At 40.8% G+C, this 13,743-nt stretch overlaps 1 protein-coding gene across 1 annotated transcript in view; it reads left to right on the top strand.

The window, feature by feature from the left end:
- Positions 1-7,542, top strand: part of SEL1L2 (SEL1L2 adaptor subunit of ERAD E3 ligase) — a 111,584-nt gene extending 104,042 nt beyond the window's left edge. The window contains exon 16 of the mRNA XM_030196347.1: positions 7,415-7,542. Within this exon, the coding sequence (XP_030052207.1) occupies positions 7,415-7,457 (43 nt within the window). The 3' untranslated portion in view covers positions 7,458-7,542. The remainder of the gene's footprint in view (positions 1-7,414) is intronic.
- The last annotated feature ends 6,201 nt before the right edge of the window (positions 7,543-13,743 follow it).

Genomic DNA, 13,743 nt, shown 5'->3' with positions numbered 1-13,743 from the left:
TCTTCATTGTGTGCACATTCTCGCAAGAATAGAAACATGACGGCAGATACAGGCCATATGACCCATCCAGTCTGCCCATCCTCTGTAACCCCTAATTCTTCCTGTTCCTAAGCAATCCCACATGCTTTACCATGCCTTTTTAAATTCTGGAACAGTCCTCAACTCCACCACCTCCACCAGGAGGCTATTCCACGCCTCCACCACCCTTTCTGTGAAATAATACTTCCTTAGGTTACTCCTAAGCCTATTCCCTCTTAACTTTGTCATATGCCCCCTCATTCCAGAGCTCTCCTTCATTTGAAGAAGGTTCTCTTCCTGTACATAAGTGCCCTTGAGATATTTAAATGTTTCTATCATGTCTCCTCTCTTCCAGCATATACATAAGCCTCATAAGCCTGTCCCCATAATTTTTGCACTCAAGACCGCTTACTAATTTCGTAGCCGCCCTCTGGACTGACTCCATCCTGTTTATATCTTTCAATAGGTGCAGTCTCCAGAACTGCATGCAATACTCCAAATGAGGCCTCACCAGAGACTTATACAACGGCACTATCACCTCCTTTTTCCTGCTGGTCATGCCTCTCTTTATGCACCCAAGCATCCTTCTGGCTTTGGCCATCGCTTTTTCTACCTGTTTGAAAGCTTTAAGGTCATCAGACACAATCACCCCCAAGTTCCGCTCTTCCTTCGCACACTGAAGCACTACACCCCCTATACTGTACCATTCCCTCGGGTTTTTGCGACCCAAGTGCATGACCCTGCAATTTTTTGGGATTAAACCTTAGTTGCCAAATATCGGGCCATTCCTCCAGCTTTGCTAGGTCCTTCCTCATGTCATTCACACCCTCCATGGTGTCCACCCTGTTGCAGAGTTTAGTATCATCCGCAAAGAGACAAACCTTACTAGACAGCCCACCTCTTCAATGCTGCGTTCGGCACCTAACCCTTACCGTTCAGTGAATCCAGACTGCCCCTATCGGACCGACCGTTCACTTGTCTATTAGATTGTAAGCTCTTTGAGCAGGGACTGTCTCTCTTTGTTAAATTGTACAGCGCTGCGTAACCCTAGTAGCGCTCTAGAAATGTTAAGTAGTAGTAGTAGTAGACAGCCCTTCCGCAATATCGCTCACAAAGACGTTAAAAAGAGCCATCCCTAGGACTGATCCCTGTTTGTATGCTGTAAAGCTCACTCACTGAAACTCAAATAGTCCTACAGGAAAACAAAGTTGTTCTGAAGACAGTGCCAGCAGTAAACCTTTGAACAAGGTGGAGAAAGTATGTCTTGAAATAAGAGCGTTAGGGAACCAATCATAGAGTTAAGCTGTTGCAGTGTTATATGTGTTTGTTTTCTGTAGTCCTAAATATTTCTCACCTTCGTCCTTGAGTCTCACAATGCCAGTTTTGCAGTTCCTCTTATCACTGACATATGGAAACAATGTCTTCTCCTCTCCCTCCCCCATTTAACCGTATTGGTTATTTCTTTTCTTCCATTTGCATCTTTGCTTTCCTAGCTACTTTACCAGCTTCTATTAGCTTTTCCAGACAGTGTGGCCTGTCTTCCTCTTTCTGCAATCTCTTGTAGTTTATAAAGGGTAATCTCTTTTGAGAACCATAGTGGCCTCCTTTTCCTCTTACCCTTATTTAAAACTTTCCTTCAAAAAAAAGGTTGTTGTCCGTAAAATATTTCCTTTCAGTATTGTCCACTGCTTTTCCACTTTCTCTAGATGTTCTCACCCTGCTAAGGACTTGTTGATGTAATCCATCATCATGAAAAAGTTAGTGTTCTGAAGTCTAAGATCCTCATTTTTAATTTACCCTCTCCATGTATGTCTTAATATTGATACACACCATCCGGTGATCACTGAATGTCAGATGATCACCTACTATTATATCAGAAAAACACTCCCTGTTCATAAGCACCAGGTCCAGTACAGCCCCATCCTGCATGGGTTCCATTCCCAGTTGATAGAACAGTTCTTTTTATAGAGAACCCAGGATTTCCCTACTTCTAGATGACACTGCAACAAGTATGTCCATATCAACATTAGGTAAGTGTTGAAATTTGACATATGTACTTTTGAAATTCTATACAGTAAATAGAGATACAGCTCTTTTCTATGATAAATCTGGGAAAATGATACAAATTATTTTGATTTTATGCATGTTATTATGTTAAATTATTATAGTTATAACTTTTCTAAATGATGCTCAAGGCAGCTTACAGCATGTTTAGAATTCAGTACATGCCCCTTCTCCAAAGAGCTTATAATCTAAATGGGTACTTGAACAGAGATAAAGGGGTCCTTTTATTAAGTTGCACTAGTGGATTTAGGGCCTCTTTCATTAATCCGCACTAGTGCTTCCTGGCATGGCAAATGTGCCACATCCCATTTTCCACGTAGAAATTGCTAGCACAGTTTAGTAAAAGAGACCCTTAGAGCACTAACAATTAGTGCGCACTAAATGCCATGCATCCCATTATATTCCTATGGGTATCTTAGCATTTAGCACATGCTAATGATTAGCATGCACTAAATCCATTAGTGCACCTTAGAAAAAGGAGTCCAAAGTGATTTATCCAAGGTCATAAGGAGTGACAGTGGAGGAAGATAGATTTGAATCCTGGTTTCCCAGATTCTCAAGCCCATTGCTGTACACATTGTCATTTCTCATACAACTCAGGTATAACACAACAAACTAAACTCCGTAGCCAATCACATCAAAGTTCCTCTACAACCAGTAAAACCAGATTAAATAATCATTTTTCCATTAACGCAAAATGGGAAAAGCTCATTAATACCTGGATAAGTTCTCAATATTACATAATTCACAATCAGGATTCCGATCCCACCATAGCACCGAAACTGTCCTAGTTACCCTCCTGGCCAAATTCAAGCAGGAGATAGCCATAGGTAAAAGCATACTACTACTCCAGTTCGACATGTCGAGTGCATTCGACATGGTAAACCACGACATACTACTAAGACTACTAGTCCACTTTGGTATTGAAGGACATGTACTTAACTGGATCAAAGGTTTCCTAACCACCAGAACTTATCAAGTAAAATCAAATTCAAATATATCACCACCATGGAAAGCAATCTGCGGCGTACCACAGGGATCACCAATACTCTTCAACATGATGATGATTCCACTGGCACAGTCCTTATCCAAACAAGGCCTCAACCCATTCATTTACACAGATGATGTCACGATCTACATCCCATTCAGCCATGATCTCTCAGAAATAACCAATAAAATCAATGATGGCCTGAACATCATGGACTCCTGGGCAAACTCATTCCAACTGAAACTGAATACCGAAAAAACACACTGCTTCATCCTCTCCTCTCAACATAACAAATAAAAACCCACAACCATAAATACCCCAGGACACACCCTCCCCACCTCAAATAGCTTGAAAATACTCTGTGTCATACTCGACTGCAACCTTACTCTAGAGAGTCAAATAAACTCTGTAATAAAGAAAATGTTCTATTCAGTGTGGAAGCTCAAACGATTAAAGCCTTTCTTTCCAAGAGCAACCTTTCAATACCTAATACAATCAATGGTTCTAAGCCATGTAGACTACTGCAACGGAATATACGCGGGTTGCAAAGAACAACTCATAAAAATATTCCAGACCGCCCAAAATACAGCAGCCAGGCTGATATTCAGCAAAACACGCTTCGAAAATGCTAAACCTTTTCGTGAAAAGTTACATTGGCTCCCAATCAAAGAACGGATCATCTTCAAAATCTGCACCTTAGTCCACAAAATCCTATATGGCGTTGTCCCAGGATACATGATAGACCTTATCGATCAGACTGTCAAGATCCTACTTAAACCTACACTACCCAAACTGCAAAGGCCTGAAATTTAAAACAACTTACGCATCCACCTTCTCCTTTTTAAGCGCACAACTATGGAATGGCCTCCCAAAAGCCCTGAAAACAATCCACAACCATTTGACCTTCAGGAAATCACTAAAAAGCAACCTCTTCAAAAAGGCCTACCCCAACGACCCCACGTAAACCTCTTCGCCCAGCAACACAGCATGACTTTGACCATACTGGACAACACGCAATCTTCATCCCTCTTGACCCTCTACATATACCTCATACAATCACTCTGCAACCTTGTACTTGTTATCAACCGACTGGGCAAATGCCTTTGACTGTACTATGTAAGCCACATTGAGCCTGCAAATAGGTGGGGAAATGTGGGGTACAAATGCAACAAACAAATAAATAAATAAATAAAATATATCTGGCCCATAATATTGTGTGGTCTTTTCCAGCTCATGGATTAATTACCTTTAAAATATTTAGTCTTTATAATCTCCCAGTAGGTGGATCAGTTGTAAAGTTGTACACTGCCAAGAAGACTGGGTTTGATATTCTCTAGCAAAGCACCCTGTGGTTGGTTTGCAAATTAAAGCAGAAAGATACTTTTTGCCATTTTTGAATGAATTGGTACATGTGCGTAGGCATCTTGGAGATTCAACGAATACAGCCAGTCCCCTTTTGTTAAACAGGGGAGCACAGAAGAGAAATGTTCATATTGAACTTCTCTTTGCAAAGAAATAGTTGAGGTCTCAGAGGACCAAGACAGCATATAATCCTGTGGTATTTTTGAGAATGAAAAGAGCCTGGAATAGAACCCTTAATTCCTTTCCTGTACTGGAATATGTTCTATTGTATTATCTTGTAGGAGAAGCAGAATTTTGTGAAGGAGGTGGATGTGTGTTTGAGGTGTGTGAGGCTAGGTTAGAGTTTTTTTGGGAGGGACCGACAGAAATCTGAGATGGAAACCAGATTTTATGATGCTGAGTACCCAGGAATCTGTTTTTTTTTTCTTCTGCTATTCATGAACAGTGGTGCAATATGTCAAAAATGGCATGGAGCCAAACAGGTTAAAAGCTCTGCAAGAAACAAAATGCATTCTGGAATCTTTGTAGATAGAATTCCATGTATGAAGAGGAGAGGACAGCAGTGGGGAATACTACCTTGTACCTGGCCAGAATGAGCAGACCGATGATGAAATGCTAACAAAAATTAGGAAAGCTAACAAATGTAAGAATACAGTAATAATGAATATTGGGGTGATTTCAATTACCCAAATATGGGCTGGGTAGGGCAGTAAAGTTTCTAAATGAAATAAATGACTGCTTTATGGAGCAGCTGGTTCAGGAACCAAACAAGAGGGAGAACTATATTAAACCTATCAGCCGATTAGACTGATTTAAGCGAGCAGAAGAGGCTCCAGCCAACATAAATCACTTTGAGCCATTCAACCATCGATATTCAGTGGCACTAACTTGGCAGTGCCATTGAATGTTCTAATTGCTCATGTTGAAAGTGGGCAGGTCAGAGGCAATACAAGAATGTCACCAGGGAGGAGCCAGTGGTTATGTGGGTACCAGCAAAATTCAGTGTCGGGACCCACATAGCAAACCCAGCCAAGTTAGAACAGCTCAAAAGCTGTCCTAACTTGGCTAGGCTAACTATGCAGGTCCCAGCGCTGAATATCAGCCGTGACCCACAAAGCATTTTGGCCCAGGTTTCCAATTAAATCCCACAGGATGAACCTCCCCCTATGATCCCCCTCCCACCCACTCAAAACAGACTCCTTTCCTTCTGATCCCACTGGAAGACTAAACATGAGGAAACTCTTCAGAATAGGGCAGTTTGGGTTTTGCATCTGTCCATCAGAATAGCAAAACAAAAACGAGGGGACTGAGAAGTCTATCACATGCAGGAATAGGTGTGCATACTGAGAACTTTGCAATAGTTTCTGAGCTCTGGGAAGGCTTGTTCTGGCATCGTTTTATGATGCAACCAACATGTGTGCCCAATCATAGGAGCCAACTTTTCAAAATTATTGGGGGTGCTAAGCCCAATGGAAATAACCCCTCCCTGGACAGATACAAGCAATTTTCTCAATATTGAGGGTGCTCAAGCACCCCCAGAGTCGGATCCTATGTGCCCAATTACGTCTTACCATCAATCAATCTCCACACCAGAAATTTCAGCAGCAATCCAGGCCCAAGTATCAGCCTGCCCGGATGTCTCACTGCCATCTGAAACTAAACATGATCACGACTGAGCTTCTTATCTTTCCCCTTAAACCTACCTCTCCTCTTCCCCCATTCTCTATCTCTGTGGATAACACTCTCATCCTCCCTGTCTCATTAGCTCTTAACCTTGGGGTCATCTTTGACTCCTCTCTCTCTTTCTCTGCACATATCCAACAGACTGCTAAAACCTGTTGTTTCTTTCTCTATATTATCACTAAAATTCATCCCTTCCTTTCTGAGCACATTACCAAAACCCTTATCCACACTCTATTAACCTCTCGCTTAGACTATTGCAACTTGCTTGTCACAGGTCTCCCACTGAGCCAGCTCTCTGACCTTCAATGTTCAAAATGCTGCTGCACAGCTTACATTGCACCAGTGTCGCTATGCTCATATTAGCCCTCTCCTCAAGTCACTTTATTGGTTCCCTATGTTTCTGCATACAGTTCAAACGCCTATTGACTTACAAGTGCATTTACTCTGCAGCTCCTCAGTACCTCTCCACTCTTATTCCTCCCTGAGAACTCTGTTCATTGGATAAATCTCTCTTATCTGTACCCTTCTCCTCCACTGCCAATTCCAGACTCCGTTCCTTTTATCTTGCTGCACCATACGCCTGGATAGACTTCCTGAGTCAGTATGTCAAGCTCCATCTCTGGCCCTCTTAAAATCTAGGCTAAAAGCCCATCTTTTTGAGGCTGCTTTTAATTCCTAACCCTTATTCACTTGTTCAGTTCTCATGTCTTTTATCATTCCCACCTTAAGTAATTCCCTTATTTGTCCTGATTAGATTGTAAGCTCTGTCAAGCAGGGGCTGTCTCTTCATGTTCAAGTGTATAGCATTGCGTACATCCAGTAGTGCTATAGAAATGATAAGAAGTAGTAGTAAGAAATGCAAATATACAATCCATCCTGTTTTTTCCCCATTTTAGTCACAAAGCAGCAGACATCCTTGCTTGAATGTAATGTGATATTTTACGTTAGGACAGGGCCATCCCAAGGATATCTGATGCCCTAGGTAAACCTTTAGCAGTGCACTTACAGAAGGGGAAGCTCAAGGCCCTTTACCCTCATGTCCACCATCTCCCCTCCCCTGCCTCCTAAGCTTCATTTCTGTTTCACTGTTTTGAACAGTTGCTAGTTGTAGCAGTATTGGCATCAAAAGTTAAAAAATAAATTGGATGTATACAGCTGGGATAAGCCAAACTTCTGGGAATAGAATGAAACATCAGAGCAGGTGTACAAGTGTTAAAGCTAATTAAAATCTATTTTTGAAATATCAGTTTTACCACTAGTTTATAATATCACTGTATATCTTTTTTTTCCCCCTAACAGTTTACTGAAGCATGGAAACAGCTATTGGTTGACAGAATACTAGGCTTTCAGTGGGATCTCTTATTAATGATGCTTATAACCATTGTGCTTGTAATATTGTTTGGAACCAGATATGTATAAAATGTGTGTATGCAAAAATAATTGAGTGCATCATACTGGAAAAGTAATTTTTATATACAATTTTTAAATAATAAAATTAAATTGCCACCAAATTATTCTCTTGCTAAACGTTATTTTCAGTTCTATATTGTACAGAGAAAAGCAAAGTTATATGAACACTTAGCTTTCCTGTAATGTATGAAAAAAGGTACAATGATTAGGGGTTATGCCATGAACATACTACATAATAAATTTTAAACAAATCAGAAACAGTATTTTTTTCACATATGACATAGTTAAGCTTTGGAATTCATGGCCAGAGAATAGGGTAGAAGCAGTTAGCATAGCTGTGTTTATAAAAAGGTTTGCCAAAGCTCTTAGAGATGAATCAGATAATTCTATAATGGAGGGGGGAAGGGTTAGATGTAGGTGCCTCAATACAGTGCAGAGAGTACCTATTCTATAATTATTATAGAATGGCATCTGGGACCCAGATTCAAGTTATAGAATACTAGTGCAAACCCTCATCGGTGTGCCTAAACAAATAGGAGGAAATATTTTTTCACTCAATGAATAGTTAAGCTCTGGAACTCATTGCCAGAGGATGTGGTAACAGCGGTTAGCATATCTGGGTTTAAAAAAAGTTGGACAATTTCCTGGAGGAAAAACTCTAGAATAGATTATTTGGAATCCTCTTTCGAAAAATGAAAGTGACAAACTCCCAGGATGGTAGCTCTGAGCTGAAGCTCTGCTCAGGGTCTGCTTATTACACAGAATTTCCTCCTCCTAGCATAAAACTTGACAACTTTGCCTAATTTCTAAGGGAAATGCAGTACAATGAGCAAAGTTGCAGCCCATGTCAAAGACAAACTGTGCAGTAAAGAGTCATGTAGCTGATGTTGTGCATCCAAGATGGCACCAAATGGCTTGGAGTCAGAACAGGAGTTCAGCTTGGACAATGAGGGGGCAGAGCAAACAGTGCACATAAGTGATCTACAGCTCTGGATGTAGGTGTTATCTTCTCAATCCCTTGCCCCCTGGGAGGAAAAAACACTTCAGCCCTCAGAGGTAAATTCCTCGGCTGGAATAAGAGAGACAATTAGACTCAGATAAAGCTCAACCAAATAAATCTTTATTGGAATTTCTCTGTCAGTACAAAAATTGTTCCCTCTGGAGCAGTGTTGTCACACAGCCAAACAAGACATATAGGCTGAGCAAAAGGCTGCTCAGATTGGCTTTCTCATTCTGTAATTTTACACTGTTTTAAGTTTAATTTCTCCTATGTGATGCCTCTTATTCTTTTGTACCTAAAAAGGAATTTCTGTTCCTGTTTTCTTCATTATACAAAAAAGGTTACTTCCTTTATTTTACCAGCTTCTTCTCACATGCACACTACGTGCTCGTTGGCCAATTCCCATACCCCATACACATACAACTTGCTTTAGCATGAAACACCTGGTTCCTTCTTCTCTAAACACATCTGTGGAGGAACATCTCCTTCTTTGGAGGGGTCCTCAGTCTCACTTCACCATCAAGGTTATATCAATTTTTGACTGCCATATATTGGCTGCATAACTTCAGTTTGTCATGTGTTTCTCCTTGTCATGTGATTTACAAGAAGTGCATACCAATATTTGCTATTTACTGATCATGCACTCTGTATACAGGCAGCTGTAGGGAGAAAAAAACTTATGCTGATGACAGCAGATCTGAGTGTTTACAGGCCTAGATTGCAGACCAGGCATAGGGAGGGATATACATAGGAACAGAAAAATGAAATACATTTATCTTTGCCTTTCTGTAGATAGTCAAAGTGGTTTACATATACTACTTTTTGCAGGTACTTTTATGTCCCTAATATTGCCAGTTCACCAAGATTTAAAAGAGATGTTTGATGAAATCAAACAGGACATTTATTAAATGAGCATGAGATAGGAAGAGAAGGAAAGACTTGGTGAGAACAAATGGAAAACCTACGTTCTCTTCTAAGACTTTAAAGGGGCAGATATGCGCTAAATTAAAAGATAGATAGAACAGGCATCTCTGAGACCTGGTGGAAGGAAGATAATCAATGGGACACTGTCATACCAGGGAACAAATTATATCGAAGTGATAGGGTAGATCGAATTGGTGGAGTGATAGCATTATATGTTAAGGAGGGCCTTGAATCAAATAGACTAAAAATTCTGCAGGGCACAAAACACGTCTTAGAATCCCTATGGATAGAAATTTCCATGTGTAAAGGATAGTGATAGGAATGTACTACCATCCACCTGGCCAGGATGAACGGATGCAGAAATGTTATCAGAAATTAGGGAGGCTAACAAACTGGGGAGCACAATAATAATGGGTGATTTCAATTACCGTGTATATCTCTGGAATAGGTAGAACCAATAATCAACAAACTTCAAAAAAAATTCTACCTTACATACAGTTTGTTTGGGGGCAAATATGGCAGGCCAATCATAAAAAGAAGTGGAGAAAAAAAGACTTCAGACATTTCGGATACACCTCGTCCTTAAAGGCCACGCCTTTGGTATAATGAGGGAACCGTAGCAATCATATGTCTTCACAAAAAAATTGCGCTGGAGGCAAAAACCCATAGTAAAAACATTTTTTAGGTATTTTAGAAGCAAGAAGCCAGCAAAAGAATCAGTTAGACTGCTAGGGGTAAAAGGGGCACTCAGGAAAAACAAGGCCATAGTGAAAAGATTAAATGAATTTTTTGCTTCTGTTTTCACTGAGGAAGATGTGGGAGAGATACCAGTACCAGAAATGGTATTCAATGCTGATGAGTCAGAGAAATATGTAAATTATCTTTGAAATCAAGCAAGGTACCTGAAGATTGGAGGGTGGCTAATATAACGCCAACATTTTTAAAAAGTTTCCAGAGGTAATCCGGGAAATTACAGACTGGTGAGCCAGACGTTGGTGCCAGGCAAAATGACAGAGACTTATTAAAGAACAAAATTACAGAGCATATACATAAGCATGGATTAATGAGACAAAGCCAACATGAACTTAATCAAGGAAAATGTCTCACCAATCTACTACATTTCTTTGAAGGGGTGAATAAACGTGGATAAAGGTGAGTTGGTCAATATTGTGTATCTGGATTTTCAAAAGGCATTTGACAAAGTACTTCATGAAAGACGCCTTAGGAAATCAGAAGTCATAGGATAGGAGATAGTGTTCTATTGTGAATTAAGAACTGGTTAAAAGATAGAAACAGAGTAGGATTAAACGGTCAGTATTCTCAATGAAGGGTAGATAGTGGGGTTCCCCAGGGGTCTGTGTTGGGACTGCTGCTTTTTAACATATTTATAAATGATGTAGAGATGGGAATAACTAGTAAGGTAATTAAATTTGCTGATAACACAAAGTTATTCAAAGTTGTTGAATTGCAAGAGGATTGTGAAAAATTGCAAGAAGACCTTACAAGACTGGTCATCCAAATGGCAGATGACGATTAATGTAATCAAGTGCAAAGTGATGCATGTGCGAAAGGGGAACCCAAATTACAGCTATGTGATGCAAGGTTCCACATTATGAGTCACCACCCAGGAAAAGTATCTAGGTGTCATTGTTGATATGTTGAAACCCTCTGCTCAGTGTGCAATGCCATCTAAGAAAGCAAATAAAATGTTAAGAATTATTAGAAAAGGAATTGAAAATAAAAATGAGAATGCTATAATGCCTTTGTATCACTCCATGGTGCATACGCACCTCAAATACTGTGTGCAGTTCTAGTCACTGCATCTCAAAAAAGATACAGCGGAATTTGGAAAGGTACAGAGAAGGGCAGTGAAAATGATAAAGGGGATGGGACAACTTCCCTATGAAGACAAGCTAATGCAGCTACAGCTTTTCAGCTTGGAGAAGAGACAACTGAGGGGAAATATGATAGAGATCTATAAAATACTGAGTGGAGCGGAACAGGTAGACGTGAATCGCTTGTTTACTCTTTCCAAAAATAGGACTAGAGGGCACGCAATGAAGCTACTAAGTAGTACATTTAAAAAATCCCAGAGAAAATATTTCTTCACTCAATGTGTAATTAAACTCTGGAATTCATTGCCAGTGAATGTGGTAAAAAGCAGTTAGATTAGCAGGGTTTTAAAAAGGTTTGGATAATTTCCTATATAATGAGTGCTTTGGGAGTTGCCAGTCTCTACCTCGCCTTTACAAGGGGTTTTGGTGGGGGAGTGGAGAGGGATGGAGGGGAATAATGATGTCTTTTCATTTCCACTACACTGTTCAGATAATCCATAGGAGTCTGTCTGGGTTTTATAAAAGTGATCCACAGGATTTGACTGCTCAATTGGGGATGAGTAAGAACATATACAGGCTGGGATACCTAGAGGAGCATTTTCGAAACGGACGTCCAAGTTTCAATTTGGACGTCCTTGCAAAACATCCCAATCCAGGGGCAGGGAAACCCGTATTTTCAAAACAAGATGGATGCCCATCTTTCATTTCAAAAATACTGTCATGGACATCCAAATCCTTAAATTTCGCCGTCCTTAGACATGAACATTTCTGATTTTCGGTGATTTTCAAAACCAAAGATGTCCATCTCAGAAACGACTAAATGCAAGCCATTTGGTCATGGGAGGAGCCAGCACTTGCACTGCACTGGTCCCCCTGACATGCCAGGACACCAACTGGGCACCCTAGGGGGCACTGCAGTGGACTTCATAAAATGCTCCCAGGAATATAGCTCCTTTAACTTGTGTGCTGAGCCCCCCCCCCCAAAACCCACTACCCCCAACTGTGCACCACTACCATAGCCCTTACGGGTGAAGGGGGGGCACCTAGATGTGGGTACAGTGGGTTTTGGAGGGCTCGCTGTTTCCTTCACAAACGTAACAGGTAGGGGGGGGATGGTGCTGGCTCTGCCTGTCTGAAGTGCACTCACCCACTAAAACTGCTCCAGGGACCTTCACACTGCTGTCATGGACCTGAATATGACATCTGAGGCTGACACAACATATTTTTACAGATGTTTTTTTTGAGGGTGGGAGGGGGCTAGTGACCACTGGGGGAGTAACAGGAGGCCATCCTCAATTCTCTCCAGTGGTCATCTGGTCATTTCAGCACCTTTTTGTGCCTTATAAGAAAAACAGGTCCGGGTGAAAACGTCCAAGTGCTCGTCAGGGACGTCCCTGGTTTTTTTCGATTATGGGTCAAGGACGTTCAAGTGTTAGGCACGCCCAAGTCTCGCCTTTGCTATGCCTCCGACACGCCCCCTTGAACTTTGGCCGTCCCTGCGACAGAGTGCAGTTGGGGACATCCAAAATCGGCTTTCAATTATACCGATTTGGACATTTCTGGGAGGACGTCCATCTTCCGATTTATGTTGAAAGATGGGCATCCTTCTCTTTCGAAAATGAGCCCACTAATATCCAAGATCTCACCCCCCCCCCCCCCCAAAAAAAAGAGGAGCTTGATGTTATGGGAATTGGCCAGGCAATTGCTGGATATTACAATCTTGCAAGAAATCACCTTATGAGAGGTGGGGAGATGATACTAAAACATAAGCAATACTCTCAATTTTTATTTAGTTCTAATTGTGAGGAGAAGAAAAGAAGCGATGTTATCCTAATCCATAAAAACTGAACTTACAAGTAAGTGAGAAGATTACAGTTAAGGATGGATGCATGTCACTGCTAAGAGGGACTTTATATGGGGAGAGTGTAACATTATTAAACATGCATGCTCCCAGTGATGGTCAGTCTAATTTTTGGAACAGGGTCCATAACCTAATCAAGGTATATGGTACAAGGCATGTTCTGTTGGGTAGAAATTTTAATATTGACCTGGATCTAATACTGGATAGATCATTTAGCTGTGTAGATCAGGGTTCTGGTCTTAGGAAGATAATTAATTCCAGCGTGATCATCCTTTTGTAGATCTATGAAGAGTGCAGAACCCCAGAGAAAGGTGTATATCTTTTACTCCTCTGTTCATGAAACTTACTTACAGATAGATGTTCTTCTAGGGGAGAGGTACTGGCTTAATACTCTCCCTGAACTTTATATCGTAACTTCCAGTTCGTTGGACCATGCTGTGGTCTGGGGTTCTTTCTATTGGGGCAGAAGCAGGGGCTAAACCTTTTGGCAACTAATGTTTGAAATATTTTTTTTATTGATGACAAGTTACAATGCAAGTGTCAATAAACAAAACAGAATAACAGTCATCAAAATTTTATGATATAATCCTCTCCATCC

The sequence above is a fragment of the Microcaecilia unicolor genome, chromosome 3 (genome assembly GCF_901765095.1).
Source record: "Microcaecilia unicolor chromosome 3, aMicUni1.1, whole genome shotgun sequence".
NCBI lineage: Eukaryota > Metazoa > Chordata > Amphibia > Gymnophiona > Siphonopidae > Microcaecilia > Microcaecilia unicolor.
This window is presented reverse-complemented; position numbering and strand designations above follow the sequence as displayed.